The sequence below is a fragment of the Podarcis pityusensis genome (genome assembly GCF_964106645.2).
Source record: "Podarcis pityusensis genome assembly, chromosome: 1".
Classification (NCBI taxonomy): Eukaryota; Metazoa; Chordata; class Lepidosauria; order Squamata; family Lacertidae; genus Podarcis; species Podarcis pityusensis.
The window spans coordinates 46,905,734-46,922,270 of NC_138028.1; the positions used below are offsets into that span (position 1 = coordinate 46,905,734).

Consider the following 16,537-nt stretch of genomic DNA (forward strand, 5'->3'; position numbering starts at 1 on the left):
TGGTAAGACAACCAGGGCTCAGCCCATGGTATCAAATATTACGGGAAACAGCCTAAATGGAAAAACTAGCCAATAAACTGAAACTGACATGGGGACAAATAGGAGAAGATGCCTTCACCCCAGTATGGCTCCCCTTTATCACATACACAGCCCAACAAGACAACGACAAGAATCCGCCAACAGCATACGAATCATCATCATAGACTTTTATTGCGCTAGCCATAGGCCATGGCATCATTCAGAAAAATAACAAAAGGAATAACAGCAATAACCATAAAAATCATCAGGCACCACACATGCAATATAAACCATGGTCGCAACTACTAAGATGGTTTGTTGCATAAAGTAGAATAGCAGAAGATTCTCTAGTAAAATGTGCCAAATTATATATCTGAATCCTCTTTGCAGTTGACCACTATTTTATCTAGTTTTTTCCTCCTGATCTTCTTAGCTGCCAATGCATAGAGTGCTACTTTATAAGCTACAAAGTCATCAGTATCGCTCAGCAGCCATTTCACCCTTTCCACCCTATTCAAGTGAGTTCCATTCGGAAACAGGGGTTTTATGAATCTGTCTCTTGGGTCTATATATAACGGGCACAGCAATAAATAGTGGCACAGGTCCTCCACACAGGGTTGCCCACACAGACAAAGTCTATCTTCATAATGTACTTTGCCGTAGCGTCCATCCAACACTGCCGAGGGCATCAATTGGAATCATAATTCTGTGAAAGTGGATCAATATGGCTAACCTGATCCAAAAACACCCACTCACTCACACATGAAAACAAAGTTCACCACAGCCAATCACAAACAAACAGCTACATCCTAGGCCAACCCCAACTTCTCTCACAATCAAAGAAACACAAGCAAATAGTAAAGAGAACCCGCACAAGTGACACTGACACAAAACCGCACACACACACTAAGTAGAATAGAAGCAACCCTAACCCCACTCACCATGCTCCCTTCCACCTCTTTCCCCCTTTTCTTCCTAATGTAACACTAATGTCTCAACAAATGAAACTGTTCTGTAGAAAATGTAACTTGAAAAAAGAGACATTGCACATACTTTTGTAAACCAAGAAATCTTTAATGAAAAATATGTTTTAAAAAAAACAGGGCTCAGCCCTACCAAGTAAAATTATTTTTGTCCCCCTCCCCGCAAAAGATCTCAAAGCTGTACTCTTATCCCACACACCCTTCTGTAATCCATTTTAACTGAGAGGGGCTATTTTTGTCAGTTTCCCATGCTCTGGCCTATCAGCTCTCTGCACCACTCAGCCAATCTCAATCCAAGAGTATTGCCGTGGCCAGGATGTCCCACCCATCTGTCTCCAGGCAGAAAAACTATGTGATTGTAATTTTTTTTATCTTATCAGAGCTACTGGCTCTTAGCTCTGGTTAAGCAGTTTCCCCCTCCCTCCTGATTTTGTGCTGACAATCCAGCCATGGATTCTAACCTTACCAAGTCTGTTAGTAGGTAGACCCAGGAGCCAATTTGACTTGTGTTCTGAGGATGCTCAGAGCTGTTTTCTTGAAAGACCACACCTATGCAGCCATCCTCAAGAGTGTTTGTTCCCTGTCTGCTTCTTTTTCTCTCACTGCCTTTCTGAATGAGTGACCCCCACTGGACACACTGCAAGTGTCTTGTTTGTAAAATCAAATGGTTTTTTTTACTAAGACAATTTGCTTTTATGAATGGGGATAGTTGGAGGACTTACATTGTGTGTTTTGAAAATGTGTTTGCTAATCCTGAAGCAGCAAAACGTTATGCTGGGATGCATTTATTTTATTTTTTTGACCAGCAGTGGCAGTTGTGGAATCATCCTACTAAAAACAAACAGAGACCATATTGGTGAAAAAGGTGCACCCTGTGCATACTAACGTCATTTATTTCTGAAGCTCATCATTCCTAATAATGTCAGTACATTTTCCTTCTCTTTAAGGCAATTGGCAAAAGTCTTGCATTTACATCTTTTCATTTCTTTTTTTTAGGCAGCTGCACCAAAAGATCTGGAGACCTAATTTAAAATTCCTCCTTATTAGGCAGTATTGGACATATTACTCTGGTATGCTTTCACTCAAAGAGGTAGCCAGTTAATTGTGTTTACAGCAGGGATGGGGGGAACAGTGCTTTAAAGGCTGGCAAATGTATTGTTGCATGCCACCCGAATCTTTGAGCCGTCCAAGATTCCAGGGGTTCCAAGCGCTTACTCAGGGTCCAGTTTCCTTGGAATGTGGGGCAGTGAAGACTGTGATATATGGTTTATTTACGTGTATATACACCTGAGCCAACGGTGGAGGGGCTCACAGCATTAACACCTCAGAAAGTCTTTGTTGGGAATCTGAATATGTGCAGCTAATCACACAGAGTCAATTAAGGTTTGGCAGACAGCCAAAAGGTCATGTGAAGGAGTAAGTCTGCCTGGTGATACAGAGGCATGGAGACAGCTCCATGATTGGTCAGCCTCTCTCAAGGGAGTGATAATTAATGGCCTACTAACTGTTAGTTCAGTGTGTCAGTGTAGGAGTTGGAGGTTAAGAGTTGTGAGTCATGTATGAGAGAGTTAGCTAAAGATCTGTGTTCTGTTCTGTTCCTGTAAATAGTCCACTGTATATAATAAACACCTAACTACAAGTTCCTGGTTCCCGCTTCGTCCATCCTGTCTGCAGCCAAGTTGCCAATTGCTTTCGTGAACTCTGCGTTTACTTCTGCTAGGTCTGGCTAAGGTCCTGCAACTAGTCAGAAAGTTGCGAAACACCAATAGGATTTGCCAATAGTCTTGCCATAGCCTTGGATTCAAGCAGTAATCAAGCATGGCTCTCACTCTCAGACTTCTGCCGCCTTTTAGCCCAATTCTCTTACACACTAGTCTGGCCTTTGTCTTTCTCACAACCCAGTAACTGGGGCCATTACCAATAAGCTAGCCTGGCTAATTCAACAATAGAACCCCCCCCCCCAACTCACAATAGTATTATTACATATGTTTTCATTGATTTCCAAGAATGATGGAGCTGGTGAAGTTGACTGTAGCTCAAGAAATCTTATGCCACAATCCATTGGTCTTCAAGGTTCTGCTGCTGTTCTTTTTTATTTTTTTTTGTGAAAAATGCACTATGATTTACTTTACAGGATACTGGTGAGGGTAAAAGTGTCCACAGTATCTATAATGTATATATCTTTTAAAAAATCCGGGGGGGGGGGGGAGGGAGCAGATGGGAAGCAAACCAGAACAACTGACCATACCCCTGTGGTCTCATGGCTATACGCCCCCCTTGGTTTCTTAGCAGCCCTGCCAGGTTCAATATATGCCAGCCACTACTGTGTGCAAGTAGATAAATAGGTACCGCTCCGGCAGGAAGGTAAACGGCGTTTCCGTGCGCTGCTCTGGTTTCGCCAGAAGCGGCTTAGTCATGCTGGCCACATGACCTGGAAGCTGTACGCCGGCTCCCTCGGCCAATAGAGCAAGATGAGCGCTACAACCCCAGAGTCGTCTGCAACTGGACCTAATGGTCAGGGGTCCCTTTACCTTACTGTGTGTATGTAACTGTGTTCTGATGAGTTAGAAATAAATGGATGTGGACTATACCACCTTAATACTGTTTCTAGATCTAGGGTAACAGAGTTTGGGGGTGCAAGACCACCCACAACTGCTAGAGTTAGAGAATGTTAGAAATTAATAAATTGTAGAATTTATTTAGATAATATTTGGAGGGAAGATGCCAGACATTATATTTATGCATGCAAAACCAGGAAATTCCTGGGCAGAAGAACCATCAAGGTGTAATTACTGGACAATGGTCAGTCATTGACCCTCTGCTCTGAGTAAATAGCAGAGTTGGGATGGTGAGGTTACAGGAGGCATGAAAAATATGCCCTTTTGAAATTAAGAGGTTGGGAAAGAAGGAGGGCAACTCAATGAGCTGCTGTGAAGGCCAGAACCATCTTGGTGGGCTGACTGAAGGCAGGCTGGGAGAGAGGCACAGAGATGTCTGGGAATTCAATGCTAGGCTGCTTTGAAGGATGGGCTCTTTCTGAGATGCGAATGCTGTGACATCTCTCTCCACTGAAAGCTTCTGGTGTAAATAAATCATATTTCAAAGACACATCAGACTCCACCATGTCTCATTTCCCCCAAAGAGTTCCAAGACCCCTTGGAATCTCATGCACCACTCGGCAAAGATTGGGGTGGCCAGTAACAATACAAGGATGAAGGGGAAATGTGGAACCCAAATTGGAATTACATGTTGATCCAGGACACTGAAAAACAGCCTGGATGAGAACTGGCGGAACTCACTGCAGGGCTGAACAGATCAGAATGTCATGTTGCTATACTTCCAGGAGGGCAAAGGATTAGCCCTTTATGCAGCTACCTGTCAACTGTTTTCTTTCCTTTACATGTCTTCACACACAGAGTTTCAGTCTTCTACTGGGTTAATTGAGGTCCTTTAAGACTAGAGTAGCCAATTAAGGAAAACTCCTGCTGGTTAGAAGATTTCCACTTCCACTGAGAACAATAGCCAAAAATGAATTCTGAAAGGTTACTGGAAATGTCATGTTGTGCACTTATCTTCTTGAAAGCAAAGTTTAAGAAAAGACAGATTGGGCAAGCAACAAGCCTGTGACTACTCAGTATGCAACATCCACAGAGGAATAGCTTACAAGTCCATGATTTATGAGTAAGGGGCTTAATCCAGCAAATAACATTTTTACATTTCTACCCTTCTCTGTGAGGGGAAGTTAATTGCTGTGTGAGCAGTTGTCATCAAGCTTGAGGAATAATACTAATGATCCACTGGATCCCTGGCTTATTTTCTTTTCAGATAAGAAAAGACTGAAATAATGCTGGTAACATTAGGGCATTGTGTGTAGAACATAAAAAGAAGCATAAAAAACTCATAATGTAACTATAAATTTATTTCATTATTCCATCTAAACTGAAATATATGACTAGACCTATGCAGAAAATACTGTTATATGATTATTTTGCTATCAAAAGCTGCTATAGACTATGTCTTAACTAGAAAGGGGTGAAATAAATTCCCTAATACAGTCTATCAGTAGTTAGAACCATGCAGAAGGTAAAAGGGATAACAGACTATGTTGGATTTTAGTTGCTAGGCAAACATAAAACTCACGTTTATGGCGGGGGGAGCTTAGAAGAGTCATATAATTGCATAGCAACCTTTAATTAACAGTGCAAACAATTTCAGCTGGTATTTCCATATTAAAAAAGACAGCAGGCGAATGCTAACTGCTCATTTACAATAACTGAAAAATAACTGTTATGACTATTAGACTACCGCTTTATTGTTGTAGTCCAATGTTTATTATCCTGAGCAGTAAGTTAATCCACTTACATTCTATTTTTAAAATGGAATATAATTTTCAAATATCCTCTTCTCTCAGGCAGTAGTTTCTCATTTTTTAAATAGATAATTGTGTAAAGTTGGTGTCTTATAGTTTGGCTCCAGACTTATACCATGCTTAAGAATGATTAGATCTGCTGCATTTATTTGAAGTTCATAAGCCTTGGATAGCATGCATAAGCCCAGGGATCCATATTAGGCTCCTTGAGAGTCTCCAGAGCAGATGACTACCATACAGCATACAAATCACTGAACTGTCTCCAGGATTAGGGTGTCTCTTAAAAAGACAAAGGAACTTATCCACCAGTGTTGGGTGCTAGATCCCACAGCAACAGCCCCTTCTCGCATTCAATTTACATTTCAATGCATGTGCCAAGGAATGAGTAATTTGTGATTGAAGAGACGTTAATCATGGTTATTAATTTCAGTGTGTCCACTCTGAATGAAGGTAAGTTGAACACAACCCATGCAGAATTGTCAGAGGAAGAATGGTGGAGACTGCCCCCCTCCTCCTGCACTTCCCAGAGAAGAGGGAGATCAGGCATAGGCAAACTCGGCCCTCCAGATGTTTTGGGACTACAACTCCCATGATCCCTAGCTAGCAGGACCAGTGGTCAGGGATGATGGGAAGTGTAGTCCCAAAACATCTGGAGGGCCGAGTTTGCCTATGCCTGGCATAGATTTACAACAGTGGTTTGCAGAACGTCACAGTTCAGAGGCTACAGAGGGGAGAAGCTAGGAAATATTGAGAGAGGAGCAGGAGGAAGAGAAAGCACCAGGGGAGAGACAGCTGACAGGCTCAATGTCATTGGAAAGCATGCCAGACCTCCCTGTCTCCCAGGCAGTGGCAGAGCAAGCCAATCGGGCGCCTGGGGTGGGGCGAGCTGCCTGCGGGGGCAGGACAAGCCAGGGCAGGATGCTCTGCAGGGCCTCTGAGGAGTCTGCCTGCCTCTTTCCACTCAGCCGCCCTATAGCTTAGGGGGAGGTGGCGAGCAGACCGTTTGGGGCAGCGCAGAGCCTGCGGGCGCCCAAGCCACCACATCACTCCCAGGAGAGACGCGTGGCTCGGGGGCGCTGCAGGCTCCGCGGTGAGTGCCGCCCACCATTTTGTCACCCCCCTCAGTGGTGGCACCCGGGGAGGGCTGCCCCCACCACCCCCTTCTTCCGCCCCTGCTCCCAGGTCCTGGTGTGCATTGAGAGTAGGAGAAGAGGAAGCTCAGAGGCAGAAAGCACAGATCAGCCAATGTAGGGATTGTTATGTACTGAAGTTCTCACCCTGGGCCAGCAGGGGGATACTGTAGATAGTTATGCAAATGAAGGATCGAAAGTGACGTTCAGTGATTGGATAGTTTGTATGCAAATGAAGGATCGAAAGCGACGTTCAGTGATTGGATAGTTTTAGAAAGTTGCTACAGTAACTGTTGTACTGGAGCTCTATATAAGCAGGCTGACTGAGCCCTTCAGTTCAGTTCTGTCTGGCCTCTGAATAAAGAAGAGCTGTTTGAAGAATTGCTGTGTCGTCTGATATGTTGACCCACAACTTAACAGGGATAACATATAATAGGAGAGACGGAGGGGGTGGGACTTTACTCGGAGCAATGCCATTATCTGGGAGACGGCATTTCTACATCTCTCTCTGTGAGTATTGAATAAAATATCTTGGTAAGAGCTTCTTGTCAATTACTGGCAGTATGCCATGAGGGAGGGGAATCAGATTCCCTGAAGCCTGACAAGAATAATGCTTCCGTATTTGAGGTGCTATGCATCTGAATACCACTTGTCAAGAATCACAAGTGGGAAGAGGGCCATTGTGCTCATTTTCAGCTCCGTCTCCTGCCTGCAAAAAATGCCTTGCAGATGACCGCAGCACCTGGAGACAGACTGGTAGTGTAACCACAGCAGTGGCCAGAGGAGAAATGGCTGCTGGCAGGAGTGCAGAGAGAAGAAACACCATGCTACACCTGAATCAGCACAAACAGACCCCTTCATCTGCCCCAACTTCATCTGCAACGAAACCTGTCTCTCCCGTATCGGTCTCTACAGCCTTGGCAGGTGCTGTAATTCTCCAACGGCTTGACTTCACCCCCGGAGGCGCACTCTTCCATGGTCTCCCAAGACAGACGGATGCCAACCAATCCCACCCTGCCTTCAGCATGCCCCATTTCAAGGCCTTCCCTCAGGGTCCCCTGACAGGGATACTGCTGGCAAGCCTCCGGACCACCTGTTTGGTGAGTGCATGGGGGAGGTCTGTACTGACAGGAGGCTGGCTGAGCCAGCAGAAGTGAGCAGAGAGTTGCCTCTGCTCAATGGAAACCCTACACAGCTTGGCATAACGGGGATCTGGAATGCAGAGTGAATAAATTTTAGTAACATAAACATTATAAAAAGTCAAAATGATGAAACGGGGGCGGGAGACGACTTTTGGTCAAGCTCTCTTGTTCCGTGTGGGCCTGATCCAGTAAAGAAATGTATAAATACTTCTAACAGTGTTTTTCTTGCATTAGTGCTACTAAATACAGTTGTCATTACATGTTCTGCAGCCCACATAAAACTCTACCATGACCTACAGTAATGGTTCTTAAATTATTTATGCTTTCTTACACAAATGAGTGCAAATTAATTTTATCAGAAAGGACTGTGAAATGTGCTCGAGGCATCTGGCTTCTGTTTGCTTCAGGATTCCTGCTTTGATGAGACCACTCTTACTTTAGTTTCCAGGTCAGGAATTCTGCTAGTGTACATTATAATCAACTAAGGAACTTCCAACTTTTCTTTTTTCTTTTTTTTGCTGAACTCAGGGCTGGTTTAACATGGTTTTAATTTTTTTTATTTTTTTTAACCACCATAGGCTGTGGGTCTCCCTGCAAACTGAGTGGGAGTATCCTATGTCTAGGATATTGCAGAAAACTCTGGGGTAAATTCTGAGTTTACATTGGAAGCAGTGCAAAAACCCAGATTCATGCATGTATCGGGGCTCTCCATGTAAATGAAGAGTGCCCTGCAGAATCTTCAGTTATATTTACTTATGTGATTTATAATCATTAAAATCAATCCCAGAGCTGGAGCTACAACATAGGATGCATAAGGAAATACAACAAGCAAATAGTAAGATAACCCATATAAGTGATGCTGACACAAAAACCCACACATATACTAAGTAGAAGAATAGAAGCATAACCAGTGGCGTAGCGTGAGTTGTCAGCACCCGGGGCAAGGCAAGTAATTTGCGCCCCCTAACCCGTGGATTTTAGCAGGGGGCAGAGAGCTGCGAGTGCGAGCGTGCCCCCCCCAGATGTTGCGCCCGGTGTGCCCGGCCCCCCCTGCACCCCCACGCTACGCCACTGAGCATAACCACCCGACCCCACCCCACCAGTGGCGTAGTGTGGGGGGTGCAGGGGGGGCCGGGCGCACCGGGCGCAACATCTTGGGGGGGGCGCTCACACTCGAGTGCTAAAATCCACGGGTTAGGGGGCGCAAATTACTTGCCTTGCCACGGGTGCTGACAACCCATGCTGCGCCACTGCACCCCACTCACCCCCCCCTTTCCCCTCTTCCCCCCTTTTCTTCCTAACCTAATACTGCGTGCAACACTAATGTCTCACAGCAAATGAAACTGATCTGCATAAAACACAACTTGAAAAAAGAAGAGTTTGCTGCAATTCATTGGAAGCAGTGGAAGCTGCATCGGACGTTCGGCTTCCAAAAAACGTTCGCAAACTGGAACACTCACTTCCGGGTTTGTGGCGTTTGGGAGCCAAAACATTTGAGTCACAAGGCGTTCGAGAACCAAGGTACGACTGCAATTAAATTTTAGGAATGATTCCTGTTCTTAAGTAGCTGCATTGTTTTATACTTTTGGGATGTCACATGATCATATTATAAAGCAGTTGTGTTCTATGTTATATAATTCAGGCACTGCTAGGAGTTGTTTCTTTTTGTTTTCCTCTTTAAAAATAAGATTTTATTAAAGCTTTTTCAGAATACAAGAAGAAGCCAATCTAAATAACAAAAAAAAGAGAAATAAAAAGAAAACACAGAATTCTCTCTCATAGGTAAATCTTAACACTTGTCTCTCTCACAGAAAGAGATGGACCCTCCCAGCTCTCACCTGAGAGCTTTCCTTTCTTCTCCCAGGCTCTCACTCTGGGAGGTCTTCCCTTCCCTGCCTCTCACTCAGGGTCCATCCACCACCTTCATCTGTGTGTAATCCTTGGACCCTAATAACAGCCCAGAGCAGGGGACACCAAAGAAAAACAAAATAAAAAAGAAGGAATAAGGAAAGGATAGAAGAAAGAAAGAAAGAAAGAAAGAAAGAAAGAAAGAAAGAAAGAAAGACGGATTACCAATTTCCACCTGTTGGTTACATAAAAGAAATAATTCAAAACAATCACTACATGGGTGGCAAACTAAGGCCCAGGGGCTGGATCCGGCCCAATCACCTGCTCAGTCCAGCCCGTGGATGGTCTGGGAATCAGCATGTTTTACATGAGTAGAATGTGTTCTTTTATTTAAAATACATCTCTGGTTTATTTGTGGGGCCTGCCTGGTGTTTTTATATGAGTAGAATGTGTGCTTTTATTTAAAATGCATCTCTGGGTTATTTGTGGGGCAGAGGAATTTGTTCATTTTTCCTCCAAAATATAGTCCGCCCCCCCCACAAGGTCTGAGGGACAGTGGACCACCCCCTGCTGAAAAAGTTTGCTGATCCCTGCTCTAGGATGAATCTAACTGCTTTACTTTCTGTTAAGCAATATTTCCCAATCTTCAGACCCAAATGTCTCAAATTAATTCATTTTATTTTTTACAAAAAAGTCCAAAATGGGTTGTCTAATTATTATTATTAATAAATGTCAGCAACGAGTTTTCCTCTAATCCATTATATCAGCTTTGCCTCCAGTAACTTCAGCAACCAGTTTTGTTTTCCAATGTATGTCTTATCAATACAAAAATAGGTGTGGCGCAAGCAAATTTTTATTCTGAAAGTGTGGCTTAGAGAAAAAAGTTTGAAGACCACTGCTCTAGAGTTTCAGAGTAGGGATATTCCTAGTGCTGCCTGGAGATGCTGGGGATTGAACCTGCGATCTTCTGCATAGAAACCAAATGCTTTACTGCTGCGCTATGGCACTTGTGCCTCTAAGTCCTCGCTCCCTCCCAAACAAACCTCAGGCCCCTAAACTGTCATTGAGCAATGGGATCTTCTGCAGCCTGCTCCTAGGACAGTATTTAACTTAAGAAGGTGAGGAAAGCAATTCTAGATTTAATTTCCCTGTTTGTCTATTGGTAAGTACAATTTAATTAAGAATAGTTTCTACCCGTCCTCCAGTGCTGCACAAGAAAAGTTCCACTAATGTGAACTGAGCTTGCATTGATGCCCACTTGAGGACTGCAGTCTTTTTCTGCTTTGCCAAGAAAAACAATTCTTACATCAGGTTTGAAAAGCTATTGCATTGTCAACCACAAGAAGGCAGTGCTGCTTATTTTTTTAGTTATTAAAGTACAGTATTTTGCTAGACTAGAGGAACTGGAGAAACAGATTGCTGATCATTGCTGTGTAGGGATACTTTGGAAGTTACCACATCCTCAAAGAATTTCCTTCTTTAGTTAAATGCATGTTTTAGATTAGTGGTTTTGTAATTCTAGTTAATGATACCAACTTCATATTATGTTTTTGGTGTACATGTATTCTGCATAATAAAATAACCCATAAAGGAGGAAATCACATATTTTGAAAGATCGATTCAATAGCATACATGAGCAAGAGATTGATGGTGTTCCTCTTTATTTGTATACATCTCTTTAAAAAACCCAGCACATATATTTTGTTTCCCATGAATCAGCCTGAAGATTCCATGCATTTAAGAGACTGTTCTTGTAAAGATAACCCTTGTGCATAGGGATTTAAATTGTATTCCAACATGTATCACATGCTGCCTGAAAACAAGGAACTAAGGCACCAATTATCTTGTGGCAGTGAGGGAGAAACTTTTGGAATAACATTGGGACACCAACTCCGCTCAAGGCATGACGGACAGTAGCAACAACCAAGATAGACATAATATTTTACAAGGACAGGAAGAAACAACATGGACAGAATCAATGTCATACACAGGAAGGAAGAACAAGGATACAGTATGAGGTCTTCTCTTGTCAACTTATAAATCATTAAATGCGTCAGTACGAGTAAAAGTTATAAATATTGCAGCTGTTGTATAACGGATTACTATTGTGACTGGAATGTAATTGAAATAAGATTTTGGACTGCAGAAATAAAGAAAACCATCAAACCATCAATTCTAGCACGTGGGGTGCCACCTAAATTATGTAATTTGGTATTTGAATGATTGACATTGGGAATTGTATTGTCCTTTGGCATTGATATAATGAGGCTATTATTGGATTATTGTAATTGAAAACTAATAAAAATCATTATCACAATTATTCTCGTGGCAGTAGAGGTAAGAGAGCCGCAGTCCTTTGAGCTTTCCTAGCAGGTGCCACACGGCCTTGCCGAATGAAATATAGAATTATAGACCAACCATTGGACATACTTTCCCGTAATGAGCCAATGGCAAACAAAGAAGCGTTGTTCCTGTGAGCCGTCCAAATAGAACGCGTCTCCCCGCCCCGCCCCGTCTCCTTCCCTCTATTTCATTTTCTGAGCCACGCGCTTTTATCCGCAGCCCAATGAAAGCTCCAGTACGTACTGGAGAAGTGAGAAGTGCTGAAGGAAAGGATAATTTAGCCAAGATGCAATCTTAGTTCCTTGCGCGGAGAAGGCGAAATTCCAGCCAATAGGGGAAGCCACCGTCGGCGCGGAACGGACCAATGGGAAGGGCAACTTTGGAGCGCGTGCGGGTGGGGGGGAGTGCGAGTAAGAGTCTATGGGGCGGGGACTGTAGGCGGCTGAGTGGGCTGCGGCTAAGCAGGGGGCGGGGGCTGGGCAGCCGCTCTTCAATCAGGTAAAGGGAGGAGCTTGAAGGACTGCTGCAACCGCGAACGGGGATGGAGATCTGAACGATGAGTAGGCGGGCCTTAGAGGCCGCCCCTCCCCCTCCTCTCCCGGCTTGCCGGTCAGTCAGGTGCCTCAGGATGCGCGGTTGGTGCTTCAGCCTGTGGTGTAGCCGACGACGGCTGAGAGAGACGCGGCTCTGGCGGGGAGGCCGGGTGTCGCCGCCGCCGCCGCCTCGTCACCGCGGGCTGAAGAGGCGCTTCTTCTCCGCTCCGGGCCCAGGCGCCCCCTCAGGGTCGTACCTGCCGCCGGCAGCCGCATGAGCTCTCGGCGGCTCCTCCCGCGGGCAGCGCCTCCCCCCTTATGGAGGAGCCGCTCCCTCGTCGCCCTCCTCCTCCTCCTCCTCTCCCCGCATGGAGCCTTTCGCAGCCCGCAGCCCGCAGCCCGCGCCGCCCCGCTCACCCGCCGCTGCCGGCGGACGGCGCGGACGGCGAAGAGGATGAGGGCGCGGCGGCGGCGGCCACGGCCAGCTGGAGGACGGCGGCGTCGGGAGCGGCCTCGTGCGATGGCGGCGGCGGCGGCCTGCTGTGGACGGCCGTGTTCGAGTACGAGGCGTGCGGCGAGGACGAGCTGAGCCTCCGCCCGGGCGACGTGGTGCAGGTGCTCTCGCAGGACTCGCAGGTGTCCGGAGACGAAGGCTGGTGGACCGGCCAGCTCGACCAGCGCGTCGGCATCTTCCCCAGCAACTACGTGACCAGCAGCTGCAGCAGCAGCAGCCGCCTCTGCCTCCGCCAGGGGGGCGCCGCCGAGCTCCAGTCCCGCTACTCGCAGACGCCCGCCATACAGTGTAGGAGAGGGAAGGCGGGAGGAGAAGAGGAGGGCATGGCGGGGGTGGGGAGGGGGAGAAGCCAACAGTGCTTATCCCTTAATTCCTTTAGGCCCCTGTTTCCTGGGAGAGGCTGGACTCCCAGCTCCAGGGGCTCCCTGCTGCAGACGACCCTTCAGCGTTAGAGGACGAGGTGGCTTGAGTTTTCGACCTGTGCCATCTGTATAAGCTGCATGTTGGCTAATCACATGTGATTTTTAGCTCATTTTGATCGATTGTGGGATCTTTACCTAGAGGTGGCAGTTTTCCCTGTACCTACTTTTTTACCTCTCCCTGTTTAACGAAACTGCAAGGATGCGAACTTGCCCATATACCTTGCTGCTTCGAGAGGTAGGGAAGGAAGGGGCGTGGCACTGGGCGCTGGGTTATATTTATCCTGCCACTGCTTTTTCTGTCTCAGCTTTGCTCTCAACACCAGTGAAGAGCTCTTCTGTTCCGCCCCTTCTCATCTGGGTTTCTTAATAAGCTAATTAAATGCCAGGCTGCTTCAGGTCAGATGAATGTTATTCAGTCTGATGGTATTTTCACTGTAACTACCTGGTGATAGACCCAGGACAGCTTTCAGTACTGTCATCTGTTACTGAATGAGTGTATATGTGTGCTTACCTTATAGTTCATGAAAACAAAAGTTGTCCTTCCTCTCAGTAGAGATGAAAACTATAGAATATAGCTGCATTTTCCATCTGTCCAGCTGACTATTCTTCTTCATTGTCAGACATCTTGTTATGTCCAGGGTGTGTTTTTCCATTTTCAAATCCATCACCGTGTGATTCATTCTCCACATTCTACTCTTACTTTTGCTGACTACATATTTTTAAAGTAACTTGTTCTGAAGGAGTTAAGAAATGCATAGCCTAAAGTTCAGTGCTAGGTGAAGGCAGAGAAAACACATTTTGAGAGTTTATGAGGAAGATACATTACTTCTTACAATAAAGCTGCAAAGAGACTGCAACTTCCTGTATCTTTGGGTATGTCCTGTCTTGTAGGCCTTCCTTTTTTCTCACCCCTACACATGGATATACTTCTAAATCTAACCCATTGCTCACAGTTCTTCTGCATCAGCTGCCTTCGAGTGGGCTTGTTTTGAGGAGGTCTTCCTTCTGTCAATGTTGATGTTGCACTGCTCTCCTTGAATGCAAGCAGATGCAAAGGAACTGAAGCACAAACTTATGCAGGATTGTGACTTTTATTCTATTGTATGAAATTATATTTCAAATATTAGTATTTCATTATAAATATATTGTGAGCAAGGGATTGTAAAACTTTGTATCTTTCTTTTGGGGTTTAATCTATAAATTATTCATGGCCAGGGATTGGTGTTTCTTTCTAGGAGGTAGGAAAGGAATAGGACAAATTATCACTGATGTATTAGGATCAGGAAACCAGGCAATTAGCGGCAGCATAGTTCCTGTAACTGCTATCACAAACTGCATATGAGACTTTTTCTGTCTTAGAAGGCCAGTAGATGTTAGAGTGGGAAAACATATAACACAGCCTTACCTAATGGTTCAGAGGCCCATCTCTCTTGACTTGTACATGCAATCTGCTCAGTGCTCACCTGTTAAAAGTTGACCTGGTTATATACCTTGGTCTTTACTTTAGAGACAAGGGCTTGAATTGGTTTGTCATTTGAGTACTTGTTTGCAAGTAACTGTGAAAGGCAAGTTATGAGGGCATAGCGTCTCTTAAACATTACATTCTTACTGACTTAATATGTATTTAAACTTTTTTTTTTTATACATACTATTTTGCAAAGTAACTGAGATGGTGTGTGCTAGGCTTTTTGTACCTACATTCCCCCCGCAAAAAAGCAGCATGTTTTATTTTCAGACTCTATTTGCATTTGAGGCAGGGTAAATCATGCATTAGTAGTTAGAGGGCACTTCAGAACACAAAAACAGCAAGGTTACATTAGAACGTTAAGAATACTGGCTGCCGTGTTAACAACCATTTGTAGCATTAAAGGAGCTGTCCCTTCAGCACTGTTTGGTTTAGATCCTCAGTTTCCCTCTAAGAATGCTCAAGAGATGTTTAGTGTGCATCTTACAGCAGACATTCCACTCCCAGGGCCCAAATTATGGAGGCCCACCAGTCCCAAAATAGGGGTACAGGGGCGGAGCCAATAAGAAAGTGGAGGTGGAGATTGTCAGCTGATCATGTCAGTCACTGATACCATTTTCTATTAATGCCTCATTTCTCTTTGGAAATTGCTAAATTCTTTACTACAGCAGTTTCCTTGCTATAGGGAGTTCCATAGTTCAGCTTTCCTCAAGCTAAGCACAGGCTTTGGCTCTGGAGGTATCATGACTCACTCTTCCCCTTTTAGCCAGAAGTTGCTGATCCAGAAGTTTCAAGTAGTGAATAATTCATCTATTCCCCCGCCCTCTGTATATCTCTAAAAACATTTTATTTCTTCCATATTTTCCTTTCAAACTTGTATCCTGTACCCACTTCCAAATTGCCAATTTCTTTCAGCCTTCCTCCTCTTTTCAATACTTTCTCCTATGACATCTTTCCTCTCATTCCCTTCCTCTCTATTTCACAGATTACTACACTACTACTTTTATAGCTGATGCTGCTAGCATCTGCACGGCCAAATGGCTCAAACTCCCAAGACAGTAGAAAAGACTACTGCATGATGGGGGTAGGTCGTACTGCTGAGGGCCAGTAGTGGTCCTTGGCCTACAGTTTGAGAAATTCTCCCATGGTATGTCACATCAAAGTATTACTCAAAGTAATAGAGCTTCTCACTACTCCTGAAATAGCTCACCAAAGGACTTAATGTAATTTCAAGCACTTTTAAGTAGGGAATTCAGAACTGTATTTCCTGCTTTCTGTCAGGCATTATGACACACTTCGACTTCCTTTTCCCTAAGTGAAGAAAGTATGCGAGTTGGCAATAATGTTTCCTGGTACTGGCATGCAGATTTCCTGTTTTTCTCTCAACATAAATTTCCTGAGTGGCTTTGTATTTTAAGTTTCAGAACTCGTTTAGTGAGTCTTTAGTAGTGATGACTCCTAGTCAGATGGGCTACAATAGGTTTCATGTAATTGACCAACCATCAAAAGAGATGCATGCTAGTCCTGTGTAGTCTGAGTGCTATAGCCTTAAGGCCTGTGTTCTGTCCTCCACATCTTACAGGGTGGAGGTAGATGTAGACTTCAGCATGTGGATAGATTCATGCAAGGGGAGTTGATCCTTCAAGCATAAAGGCCCCAAACTATTAAAACATTAGAGGTAGTCTGAATTGTGGCCAGAAACAAATTGGGAATTAATGCAGTTGATACAACACTGGTGTAATAGTACCAGGCTCCAAGGGCAGCACTTCA

At 44.7% G+C, this 16,537-nt stretch overlaps 2 protein-coding genes across 7 annotated transcripts in view; both read left to right on the forward strand.

Annotated features, from left to right (window-relative positions):
- LOC308463436 (uncharacterized protein) overlaps positions 1-16,537 on the forward strand; it is a gene marked incomplete at its 5' end in the record, with an annotated part of 341,915 nt that overhangs the window by 160,866 nt on the left and 164,512 nt on the right. The window lies entirely within an intron of this gene.
- The window catches only part of MAP3K9 (mitogen-activated protein kinase kinase kinase 9), a 91,564-nt gene continuing 87,038 nt past the window's right edge, over positions 12,012-16,537 (forward strand). For 4 of the 6 annotated variants that reach the window (XM_081016663.1, XM_081016665.1, XM_081016667.1 and 1 more), the window contains exon 1: positions 12,013-13,168. In XM_081016663.1, the coding sequence (XP_080872789.1) occupies positions 12,685-13,168 (484 nt within the window). In that variant the 5' untranslated portion in view covers positions 12,013-12,684. Of the gene's footprint in view, positions 13,169-16,537 lie in introns of all 6 variants that reach the window. The other 2 variants (XM_081016664.1, XM_081016662.1) reach the window with 2 other exon arrangements.